This window comes from Microcaecilia unicolor, chromosome 11, assembly GCF_901765095.1.
Source record: "Microcaecilia unicolor chromosome 11, aMicUni1.1, whole genome shotgun sequence".
Classification (NCBI taxonomy): Eukaryota; Metazoa; Chordata; class Amphibia; order Gymnophiona; family Siphonopidae; genus Microcaecilia; species Microcaecilia unicolor.
Genome location: NC_044041.1, coordinates 59,812,461 through 59,825,688, shown reverse-complemented (window position 1 = coordinate 59,825,688; position 13,228 = coordinate 59,812,461). Strand labels below are relative to the sequence as shown.

Here is a 13,228-nt window from a genome sequence, read left to right as displayed (position 1 = left end):
CTCAAAACTAATAAACTCCCCCACATCTAGAAGTTGCCTAAATTTAACCAACTCCGCTGCCTCCCATGTAGCAAAAACCTCACACTCCCTCTGTGCTTGAAATCCTGGTTCATACTAGATGGAAGACAAAGATGAACTCCTCTCCGAATACATAAGTACCCCTTCACTTTTCTTCAAACCCTTAAAAGATATTTCATGAATGGATTCTGAATCCACTGACAATATTCTCTCGGGATCTTGGACAACCATAATAAATATTTAAGAAGAAAAATTTCAAAAATGGGCTTGCTCCAACCATATCCCACCCCTCTGAGGGGCAACCTCCCACTCCAACAGCTGATGAAGCTGAGCAGCCCAGTAATATCAGGTTTGTCTGGGAACCCCCCTCCCCCCTTGATATACTCCTCACCACAAAAGGTGATGAGGCAATCAAGATGATTCTCCCCCCCCCCCCCCAAATAAATCTCACCCACTCAGTTTGCAAAATCTTCACCCCCCCCCCCCCCCCCAGGTATCTCAATGGGTAAGGTATGAAGCAAAAATAGCAATCGAGGCAAGACATTCATCTTAAACATAGCTATCCGCCCCCAACATGAAAGCCACAAGGAACCCCATTTATGCAAGTTGCCTGCAACATATGAAGCTATGGACCACAATTAAGAAAATATAACAGGGTAAGATGCTGGGGAACCTGGATCCCTAAGTAATGAATATGGGATGGGGCCCAATGAAAAGGGAAGCTGTGTTTCAACCTCTCCTCCTCTAGGGGCTCCATACTCTCAATAACTCTGTCTTGTCTCACTTTACCTTAAACCTCACGACCAACCCATACTATTGCAAACCTTGAAAAATGATTGGAAGGGAAAGATCCAACTGCCGCACATATAACAAGATATCATTGGCAAACAGAGCCACCTCATGCTATTCCACACCCTGATGAAAACCATGAACATCAGGAGTAACTCGGATCCACTCTACTAATAGTTACACAGACAAGGCGAATAAAAGGGGTGAGAGTGAGCACCACGCTCAATAGCAAAAGATCTCGTATACCCCTCCATTCACCTTAACCTGAGCTCATGAGGCTTCACAGAACTTCCGAATCCAAGTACAAAAATTGGGGCCCAAACTGGCCTTGTCCAAAACTAACCACAAAAAGCGCCAGTGAACCCGGTTGAAAGCCTTCTCCACATGCAAGGCCAACAACACTAAACGTTACTGAGTCCACTAAGCTGACCACAGCATGTTGAGCGTCCTCCGGATATTATCCCCTACCTGATGCCAGGGGACAAAGCCCGCCTGATCCTCATGGATTAAATGAGGTAACACAGACAATAACCTCTCCACCAATATTTTTGCCAGAATCTTTACATTTATTTATTTATTTATTTTATTTATTTATTTGTTGCTTATATCCCACATTTTCCCACTTGTGCAGGCTCAATGTGGCTTACAGTAAGTTAAATAAGAGTACAAACTTAAAGATTAGGCAAGCATCTAACAGAGTGAACTAGGTAGGGTAGGGGACAAGGGATACATTAATCAACATAGTAAGATGAGGGGTAAGTCTTAGCAAAGAGGAATGTCTTTAACAACTTCTTAAAAAGGGCATGATCCTCTTGAGTTTTAAGGTGATGAGGTAACGTATTCCAGTGTTTGGGACTCCAGTAACGGAAGGACGAGGCGAAGATTTTCTTGTACTTGACTCCCTTACAGTTCGGAAAATGGAGGTGGAGATATGACCGAGCGGCAGGGTTGGCATTTCTAGGCGGAAGGTCGATCAAGGGGAGCATGTATTCCGGTGCAGTCCCATAGATAATTTTATGTGTTAGGGAGCAGATCTTAAAAGCAATGCGCTCATGTACAGGCAGCCAATGAAGTTTAAAGCGCAGGGGTTCGGCATGTTCGAAACGCCTTACTCTAAGGATGAGCCTCGCCGCAGTGTTCTGAGCCGTTTGGAACGTTTTCAATAAGGAGGCCTGACAACCCACGTAAATACCACTACAATAATCCAGATGGGATAGGACAAGCCAGTGGACAAGGGTACGAAACAAGTCTCTGGGAAGGAGGTATCTGATGCGCCGAAGTCTCCACATTGCCTGGAACATTTTTTTGGTGAACAAGTGTACATGATCAACCAGCTGGAGATGTGAGTCCAGATGTACCCCTAAAAGTCTCAGGCTGTTAGCAATCGGGAGGGCCGAGCCCAGAACTGGAAGCATTGTGTCAGATACATGAGCGTACGTGGACGAGAGGATGAGACAATGAGTTTTTTCCCTGTTGAGCCTGAATCTGAACACCTTGGCCCAGTGTTCTAAAGTGGTGAAACATGCATCTATGAGGTTGGCAACTTCTGATATTGAGGATTGAAAAGGGATGTAGATTGTAATATCATCCGCATAGATGAAAGGGTTGAGGTTTAGGTTTGCAAGTGCTGTGGCTAACGGCATCATCATAATATTGAACAGTGTAGGTGAAAGGGGAGAGCCCTGAGGGACCCCACAGGAAGCATTCCACGGTTCTGAAGTGTGGGAGTTCACCATGACCTGATAGGACCTTGAAGTCAAGAAACCCTTGAACCAAAGCAAAACTGGCCCTCCTATACCGAAAGAATCCAGTAGATGAAGCAGGAGTTCATGATCCACCATGTCAAAAGCACTAGACATGTCAAATTGTAGCAGAATTCAAGAGCGAAATCAGCATTTACGTTCAGCTAGTGGGATCCCTGCCAGGCTTCAACAATACAGCAAACTAGCCTCTTGCATGCTTAAAGGAAGAGATTGTCCCTCCAACAAACCACTGCACACTTGCGCCAGTAACACCCCCCCCCCAAACTCTCCGCCAAATAACTTATAAAATCTGGCAGAGAACCCATCCAATCCAGGAGCCTTCCCAGGCTTCAAGTTCTTAATAGCCCAAGTGATCTCCGTCCCCATAAAAGGAGCATCCAAACATTCCTGATCCGCTGAGGATAACACAGGGAGCTCCACCTTAGTAAGATATTGAGCAATCTCCTCATTTGATACCTGTCCCTGTTCCCCATACAACTTTTGATAAAATGCTAAAAACCCCTCTCGAATGTCCTCATCTGAATAAAGCCAAGTATCGCCTGGTCCCTTCAACCACCGGATCAGTTGGGAGATCTGGTGATCTGTCAAAAACCTGGTCAATAAAGACCCTAACTTGTTACCATACTCAAACTGCCGCTGTTTCAGCTTTTTCCACATAAATTCCATATTCTCGAACTGCCATCTAATTCCACCCTGACCAAATTTAATTCCCGCCAAACCTGAGAGCTAGGACATTCCTGGTGTCACTGCTCTAACACCAACAACTGTTCTGTCAACTGTAAATGCCGGCGATCTCACTCTCGCCATTTCCTGGCCCCCCACTTCACCTGATGGCCCTGTACCACCATTTTAAGCGCATCCCAAAGGACACCATCTGATACCTCTCCATTGTCATTTTCCCCCATATAATTTGCAATCCACCCCTTTAATATCATTACAAATTTTTACATCACCTAGCAAAGACTCACTCCACTGCCAAAACCCCCTCACCCGCTGAAAACCCTCCCACTGAATTCCAATATGGTCATTCTTATGTTCAATATCAGCCTCAAGCCTCCTAATCTGTCCATACTGTCTCCCATTTTATTTAATATCTACCTCAAGCCTCTGGCTGAGCTGCTTCGGTCAATGGACACAAAGTTCTACATCTAAACGATGATGTGCAACTACTCATACCCACTGAACCAGATTACCCACAGCTCTGAATAAACTGACTACCCGCCTAACTGCAACTCAGGAATGGGCAAACAACAACTAACTTTGCCTGAACCCAAATAAAACACAGATTGTTTGGATACCAAACACAAGTGGACAAATACCTGACTTCAAAATACCTTTTGGGAAATATGAACTCCCCTTAAAATCACAGGTCAGGAATCTTGGGCTACTGCTAGACTCATCGCTCACTCTCTTTCCATATATTGAAAAGATGAGTCTGACCACAGTGGTCCATGCCATGCCATGCCATGATAACATCACGACTAGACTACTATAAAGCCATGTACACTGGCCAAAGCAAAGAGTTTGTACCTGCTCCAACTAATTCTGAATGCTGCAGCACGACAGATAGAAGGCTGCAAGTGGCATGACCACATCACACCCTTCCTGCAAAAGCTACACTGGCTACCAGTACCTTACAGGGCTAAATTTAAAACTCTGTGTTTAATTTTCAAGGTCCTCAGACAAATTGGGCCAGAGTACTTCAAGAATAAATAAGCCCTTTACACACCTTTAAGATCTCTAATGTCCTCTCAAGGATAATCACTATCTGTATCTTCATCAAAAGAAATTGTACGATGTGATACTCGCCAGCGAACCATCTCAGGAGTAGCCTTCACGGTCTGGGATTTACTCCCAGAGGGGCTACATATAACTTGAGACTACCTTTACTTCAGGAAGCAGGTGAAAGCCTGCCTCTTCTCCCAAGCCTTTATACTCATTCTGCATCTGGACTAGCTTGCTACACACACTGTAGCTTAGATCAGTTCCTTATCTCTTGCTTGTCTATACAACGAACTTGCTTTGAGTTTAGCTAACCATCATTTATCCCAACTGACTCTGTACCATGCATCTTGTTCCCATCATATATCTGCTCTTGATCCCTCAGCTATATGGTAAGCTGTATTGTAGAAAATCTATAGCATCATATCTATTTTAGCTGAATGTTCTAATGCATGCTTATTAGGTGTTATTATTAGTATTATGCTAACATTGTATTATATCTCTGGTATTTGAATTCCAATGCTGTTAAATGTGTATATTTTTGATAATGTTTCACGGTAGTTCTATTGTTAGGTTTCAATTTACTGTTTTCAAGTTTACCTCACTTATTGTATTTATGTTTTTTCTTGGTTATTTTACTATTGTTATGCTGTTTAAGACAGGTAATAAATCCCAATAAATAAATAAATATTTGTTGGAAAATTAAGAAGTCTGTGGAAGTGGCGCTCTTGTTGATTTCTGAATATGAGACATGCTCCATAGCCTTGACCTTAAGCAGAGATTCCACTTCCTCCTGAGAATGTCCTTTTTGGAAAAGGTGTTGTTTGAAGATTTGAATGGGAGTATTTAATGAGATCTGGAAGAAACATAGCTGATATTCCTCCTTCATTAATTTTAATACCCATTTGTTCTTCACAATTATCTGCCAGAATTTGCCCAAGATTTGTATTCTGCCTCCTACCAGAAGGAAAGATGTAGTAGAAGTGGTGGTTATGTAGTATATTTTGGAAAACTGGAGGCAGTCTTAGGCTGGAATGTAGACATGACATTGAGATGTTTTCTCTTTAAGGTCTTGGAGCCTTTTGTATGGTAACTCCTGTAGTTAAAAACAAAAACGAAAAAATAGCCTTCTACAGTGGGAAGGGCTGTTTTCTAGAAAAGGCTGATTGTTTTGCTATGACTGACAATAGGGTCTGGAGAGTGGGACTGTGGTTTTATTAACATCAACTGTCTCTTCCATCTTCTTTCTAAAAATATTTTCATTGATAACAGACATCAACTAGTCTTTTGTGAATGTTCTTCCAGATGCTTTAAGCCATACCAAATCTCCTTATTACTATTAAAGAGGTTTTTGAAGTATCATTTATTTAAAAATATCTATAACCTGCATATCTAGTGTTCTGAGTGGCTAAAATTCAATATAATTAAAGCAACAATAACCAACTAAAATAAAAAAAGAAAACACATTATACAAATATTGTTAAAATAAATAAGAATGAAAGCTTTATACATATACCCAAGTGCTTCTCATTCTTTTGCACTGGATAGCTAATCCAAGAACTTAATCTTTGCCAGCAGAAAAGCCTTAGTTTTTGTAGTTACTGGTGCATATTCTGCAACAACTAAAGATGATACACCGCTCTCTTTCCTATGAGATCCAATATTTGGTATTTTTCATGGGTTGAGTGCTGGAGTGAGCTTTTGAATGTTTTGCCTTTTTCAAGGTGGACTCCATGACCATCAAATGCTGTGGAATTACACTGTCTCACAAGATCAGCTAGGCTGGACTATTTCACATTCTGATTTCGTGCCAACAGTGTATAGGAGATAGAGTTATGCCACATCCTTAACTGGAGTTCTTGTAAAAGTTCATTCATAGGATATTTTGCAGTACAACTAGAAATTCAAGTGAACTGGAAGCAGCTTAAGCTTCCAAGGAGTGGGGGGTGGCTATCTGTAGCTGTGAATTCAGGCACACCCCATGCTACCTTACATCCCAGAGCAGTGATGTTTCAGTACTGACTGATGTGCAGAGCCTTTAAACTAAGTGCCTTTCAAGAATCAGCTGTACTCATGCTGCCAAATTAGAATGCCATGGGCACTTGTGTGAATAAACAGTATGTGCTGCTCACTCATTTCAAGCTGTACCCATTACTGACAGATGAGTACTGTACCCATAACAGTTCTACTCACAATTTTTCAACTATGATACATTTGCAACATAGGAAATGCACTTTTGTTTCCTGTACAATACTATCCTTTCATAACAGAGTGCTCTTTATTATATCTCACCATTTTAGGTGCTATGATATTTTTAAAAAATAAGATCAAACTGCCAAGGAGGGTTTTTCTACATTTGTCAAGGAGTAAATGGATATGGATAAGTGAAAGTGCTTCCCATGCTTTCAGAGATGTGATCAAGTGACAGTAACAGACATGGCAATGTCCCCTTTTAGTGTTTAGATCCAGTAAAAAAAATCAGAAATATGTTGACACCTTGGGCATTCAAAATGGTGGTGCAAAGCTTAATATTAGGCCAACTTGATTATTGTAATATTTGGGTTGCCCACATTTTCTTATTAAAAAATTATAGACAATACAAAACACTATAGCCAAGGTAATATTCTCTGCATATGTTAGAGAGCGGGCTACTCCTCTGCTGATATGATTGCACTGGTTACTGATAGTGGCCCGGGTCGAGTTTAAATTATATGTAACAATTTATAAGATTCTTCATGGTATTACTCCATTTTACATGTTAGAATTAATCAGCTTTCCTAATTTTGATAGGTCTAGAATTTCTAGGAATCCTTTATTATTACACTATCCAAATTTAAAGAATGTTTGTTGAAAGTGAGTTTTTTCCCCCACTTTTTCTTTTCTGGCTGCTCGGGTTTGGAATACTTTGCCAGTTAAGCTAAGAATTGTAACTATTTATGGCCCATTTAGACAGCTTTCTAGCTTGTTAAGTATTATGTGTTATTACTTCTAATTCCTCAGATTTGTCTGAGTTGCTTTTTTCTGTAATCCAAATAGAACTTGATGGTTGTTGCGGACTATAAGAATAAATTGTAATATAATATTATAAATCAGCTCACAAATATACATATCACTACTTAATTAGGCCTCAGGCTCTTTTAAGTTCAGTAGGTTACTAAGTTGATAATGTAGACCATTCTATCATATTTAATGAATCCCTGGATAGTTTTTGACTTAATGCATCAAGTTTTTATTTACTACCATTATAAGTGCTTTCAGTGATAATATTGTCATATTGTGTGAAGTTGTATTGCACTTGCTATATCTCAATTAATAAAGTCAAACTCTGAAATAATGCATTTTATGCTAAATTTTGTGTATATATGCTAGATTTTATGATGATTTTGCTCTGCCTTGAACATGATATAATTCCTTGCCAAAGCAAAACAGAAATACCTATTTAAACATAAATAGATACAGTATTATTGTTAGCAGACAGTATCAATACTGTACTATGCCATATAAGATCTATTTTGACTCACTGGGGGGCTCACATGCCCTTTCTGTTTCATCCTGTCCGATTAGCTGTGCAGACCTGGCTGTGTGCAGTAATACTGCCCATGTCACCACAAACCATCACCCTAATCCATGTGATGCAATCAAAAGTGAGAAACTGACTGCCCCCTGATCACACCCTTTGTGATTAGAGCACCTCCCTGTGCTGGCAGTATTGAGAACAGGGGACTGTACCGTCCGGCGTTGCCCGCTGACGGGAGGGTTTACATTTGATGTAATCGTGGTCAATCGGAGTGGCTGTGTAAGGTGGAGATGTCAGACCTGGACCAGAGGAAGAGGGAAGGGATGTCCCAGGGCCCGGCACTGTCCCAGCAGAAGAATGGGAATCCTCATCCAGTATGCAAGCCTTTTCCCTGCACGTGGAATAAAAATCAGAGGAAAGCATAAGCCTTTACACAATGCCTGAATGGCAGTTGGTACAAAACAAAAGTAGCCCAAATACCAAGCCAGTGAATTCCATGGCCTAGAGATCAGCACTCACTTCTCTGCAACTTTTGGTGTATTCTTTTCCTCGCCCCTGGCAAAGGGTCCCTCTGAAGAATCCTTCATGAAGGTGAAGAGCATCTCAGAATCCATGCTGGAATCCATCTTCTCCACCAGCTTCAGGATAGAGGCATGAAGCCGGAAATACACCTGTTAGAAAAGCGAGAACACCTCAAGACCTCAGTCTGATGCCTGATAAGCTAAAATCAGCTGGCTTAAGAGGTAGATAATGATGAACAGCAAGCAGTTGGGTATAACATAGGGCAACAGTGCGGTGACTTTTGTGCTTTGAGTTACAATAATCTCACCCCAAGTACCGACTATCTATGGCTCAATCAAAAATTAATTATAAAAAATGAACATATTACATGACTAAAAAAACAAGTTCAACAAATTGTATTTGAATTTAGGAGACATCAGCTGAGAACCCCCCCCCCTACCTACTTTGAGCTAGTCACTCCCTGCAGGAAGACCCCCTCCCCCTACCCCCATCTCTACTACTTATCTACCTTGGGAAGTGCAGCTTCCTGCTCTCTGCACCACACAGCTGTGAACCAGAGCCATGAAATTCTGTTCATTCTCTAGACTCATGAGCCTTGACACTCCCAGACTAGCATTGGAGTTCCTGTACCATAAGGCAAAAACTCTCTGAAAGCTGCACAGAGCAAAGGGCAAGAAGCTCTTACTCCTGGTAGCAACAGCAATACATACATATTTAAACATGAATGGTCTCCAGCCCTGGACCAGCACTGCACCAGTGGAAAATCTGAGCAGTTGTGAATAAGGTTCACAGTGCCAGACCCAGTCACATTTTTAATTGAGCTGGAATTAAAAAGAGCAAATTATAACTGCAAATTCTGTGTGCTATTACTATCCAAACGGATCTGCGACTATAGACCAGAACAGAAGTCAAATGAGGAGGCTTGGATCATTTCTCCCACCATAAGTGAAAAGGTTAAAAGTGACATACCTCCAGTGCCTCCATAGCAAGCTCGGGAGAGTTGTGATAATGGATTTTTTTGGGGTATCGAGCAGCTTCTTCATGTAGATAGTGTCCTGCCTGCTTATAGTGCTGTAGGTAGACAGCACGACTCTGCTTCTGCTTCTCAGCTATTTTGCCCAGCATGTAATGAATGAGCCACTCCTCCTCATCACCATCACACTCACAGCGGGATGCTGCACTGAAGCACTGTTTGGCTGTCTCCAGCATGCTATCACGACGCTCTTCCATCTACAAAAGAAGAAACCATTCAAGCCTCTCAATAGCCATCTTCACCCAAAACTTAAGAACCTCCATCTTCATCTGTGATTAGTATTGAGCTAGTGTTAGAAAACACCTACATTTCAGAACCCTCACTGGCTGTTTATGATTGGACCAGTAAGCAATGCAAATGTTCATATGGGTAGTGAGAATTCAGGTCATCGGCTACTTTGTCTTGTATAATATTTATTTACTAGTAAAAAGGCCCGTTTCTCAAAGAAATGAAACGGGCGCTAGCAAGGTTTTCCTTGGAGTGTGTATGTTTGAGAGAGTGTGTGTGAGAATGACTGTGTGAGAGAGAGAGAGTGACTGTGCGAGTGTGTGACAGAGAGTGAGACTGGGTGCGAGTGTGTCTGTGAGAGAGTGTGTGTGTGAGATTGACAGTGTGTCCCAGGGCCCCCCCCCTCCCAGTTCCAGTGTCTCCCCTCTCAGTTCATATCCCCCCCCTCCGTGTTCCAGGGTCGTTGTCCCCCTCCCTCCATTCCTCCGAGTTCCAGGGTCGTTCCCCCCCTGCCTCCTTCCCTCTGAGTTCCAGGGTTGTCCCCCTCCCTCCCTCCCTCTCTCCGAGTTTCACGGTCCCCTCCCTCCGAGTTTCAGGGTCCCCTCCTCCCTCCCTCCCAGTTCCAGGGGCGTCGTCCCTCCCTTCCTCTCTTCCAGTTCCAGGCCCCCTCCCTCCAATTTTTAAAAGTCATCTTCACACACCAAGTCAGGGTTACGGCGGCGGCCAGCAGCTGTAAAACGTGTGCAGGCTAGGCCCTTCTCTCTCTCTCAGCTGTGGTCCCGCCCTTGCGGAAACAGAAAATGAGGGCGGGACCACAGCTGAGAGAGAGAGAAGGGCCTAGCCTGCATGTGTTTTACCGCTGCTGCCGGCCGCCGTAACCCTGACTTGGTAAGTGAAGATGACTTTTAAAAATCGGAGGGAGGGCCCCTCCGAAGGGACACCACCTTGTAGTGGTGGAGGGGCTTCTGTGTTTCAATGACTCAGAGGGCTATGCTGAAGGGTTACCCATATCAGACAGGCCTCTGAGGAGAAACCAGACAAAGAGTGTCCCAAACTGGGAGAGTGGTAAGATGGTGCCTGAAGTTCGTATGCCCAGCGGCCCAGCTGCCCTCTGAAGTTTTGTCTTCTTTATGTAAATTCCCTCTCCGCAATTGCAATTTCCTTAACTGAGAGGAAGGGAACAACCAGCAGTCAGCCGCTGATGGCCAGCGTTTTGTGCCCTGAGCAGCAAGTGCGGGACCGCTGCGCATCGAACTGCCCACTGGTGAAAGGGTTGGCGAGTCCTTTGATTAGCGCCGGCGAAGGAGCGTCGACGCTCTTGGACCTGGAAAAACAACTCCATCGCACCCAAATTATTCAACCACCATGTCCAAAGGAGTGGAGGAGTGAGTTAGAGGCATATGCTGAAACGGAGGACGTTTACAGCGGAACCTGAATCGTCGGAACCACTCCTAAACACCTCAACAGAAATCACCTTGGAGTTTTTGGCTTCCGTGGAGGTTACATTGAATGCCATCTGGAAGGCGCTTCGGGACCTGACGGCGGTAGTAAATAACTTTGCTTCAGATATAGTCTTATTGGAGAGTTACATGGACAATTTGACTGAACCCTTTGAGAGTGAAAAATTGATATAATAAATGAAGTTCTACACAAGCTAGAAGTGGTTATGATCCTGAAAATGATAATGGACCAGAAACTTTGAATGATAAGGTGGATGTTATTATGGATGATTAATATCGAGATTATTGTTTTTCCCAGAGTTCCAGGTATGACTCCTAAAGTTTTCCTCACAAATGTTTCCTTAATTATTACTTCGAAAGGAGTGAAGCCTGTGAAAACTGGGATTGCTTTAACAGCAGGATTTGAATTAGAGACTTAAGTATATGTATTGTTAAATAATTTCTGGTTTTTAAAAGAGAGAGAATGTAATCAGATGTATTATTTCTAACTAAAATCTGGACTATAAGTATGTTCTCAACGAAATGAATTGACTATACACCGTATTTGGTCTTGAAGAAGCCAACCAGATGATCAATGTGGAATAATGAATTAGATGAGTAAATATCTGGGGATAATCAGGTTAATACCACGTTTTCTGTTTACTGTTTAATTGATCTCCTTGTCTTATCTCACTGACCCTTGTAAAATGAAAAATTATAAATAAATGATTTAAAAAAAAAAATCGGAGGGAGGGGGCTGGAACTGGAAGGGAGGGAGGGAGGGAGGAAGGGAGAGAAGACGACACCCTCATGCGTGTGACGTGCCATTCCCTCTCACTGTTCCGCCCTTGACGTCATCACATTTTGACGTGAGGGCGGGACAGAGAGATGGTGACAGACTGACAAACTTTACGAACGCTTCACTCCAAGTGTGCCACGGTCAGCTTCAGAACGTTGGAGGTGCTTTTTATTACAGTAGATTTTATTTTACCTTTTTTTACTGTTCATTGGTAGCTGGTCATGTCATACATATATATTTTGTAAAATTTTATGATGGAATTGCTTTATCAATGTATTGTAATCTGCCTTGGTTTAAGGTAGAATATGCAGTGATGTGAAATTTTTTTGCCCCTCTTCTGATTTCCCCTATTATTGCGTATATGTCACACTGAATGGTTTCTCATCGTTAAACAACATGTAATAGTAGACAAAGGCATATTTTCAAAGCACTTAGACTTACAAAATTACATAGTAACCTATGGAACTTTGAAAGTCTAAGTGCTTTGAAAATAAGTCTCATAGGGAACCTCCATACATACATAGCACAGTTTATAAATTATTACATAATTTATTTAAGGAACAAAAGTTATCCAACACCCATATTACCCTTGTCAAAAAACTGCCCCCTAAATTTAATAACTGGTTGAACCACCTTCAGCAGCAAAAATTGCAACCAAATGCATCCTATAATTTGATATCAGTCTTTCACATTACTGTTGAGGAATCTTAGCCTACTCTTCGTTGGAGAACTACTTGAAAGTAGGTTTGTGTGCATGAACTGCTTGTATCAGGCCCTGCCCCCTGCAATTTTTATTGGGTTTAAGATAGGACTTTAACTAGGAATCCAAAACTTAAATTTTGTTTCTCCTCGGCCATTCAGATGTAGACTTACGTTTGTGCTTTGGATCATTGCCTTGTTGTAGAACCTGATTACGCTTTGGCTTATGGACAGTTGACTATACATTCTCCTTAAGAATTTTCTGATACAGTGCAGAATTCTTGATTCATTCAATAACTGCAAGACTTCCATATCCTGAGACAGCAAAGCATCCTAACACCTTCACACTACAACCACCATGTATTGTGCTTACTATGGAATGCTGTATTTTCTTTACATCAGACATAGCGGGAGACCTGTGTTGTCCAAAGAGTTCTGCTTTTGACTCGTTTCTCCATAGAATATTATCCCAAAAGGCGTGGAGATCATCCAGATGTGTTTTTGCAAATGTGAGACTAGCACTGATGTTACTCTTGGATAGCAGAAGTTTCTGCCTTGTTGCTCTCCCACGCATCCCATTTTTGCCCAGTCTCTTTCTTATTGTGGAGTCATGAACACTGGCCTTAGCTGAAGTTATAGAGGTCTGCAATTTTTTGGATGTTCTCCCTCTTCCACCGACCTGTGTGGTCCAGTATCATT

At 42.2% G+C, this 13,228-nt stretch overlaps 1 protein-coding gene across 2 annotated transcripts in view; it reads right to left on the bottom strand.

The window, feature by feature from the left end:
* Window positions 1-13,228, bottom strand: part of CABIN1 (calcineurin binding protein 1) — a 267,407-nt gene that overhangs the window by 153,114 nt on the left and 101,065 nt on the right. Inside the window, exons 24-26 of one of the 2 annotated variants that reach the window (XM_030218338.1) lie at window positions 9,301-9,561; window positions 8,329-8,480; window positions 8,022-8,200 (exon numbers count right to left, since the gene is read on the bottom strand). In XM_030218338.1, coding sequence (XP_030074198.1) covers window positions 8,022-8,200; window positions 8,329-8,480; window positions 9,301-9,561 — 592 coding nt within the window. The remainder of the gene's footprint in view (window positions 1-8,021; window positions 8,201-8,328; window positions 8,481-9,300; window positions 9,562-13,228) is intronic. The other variant, XM_030218339.1, reaches the window with a different exon arrangement.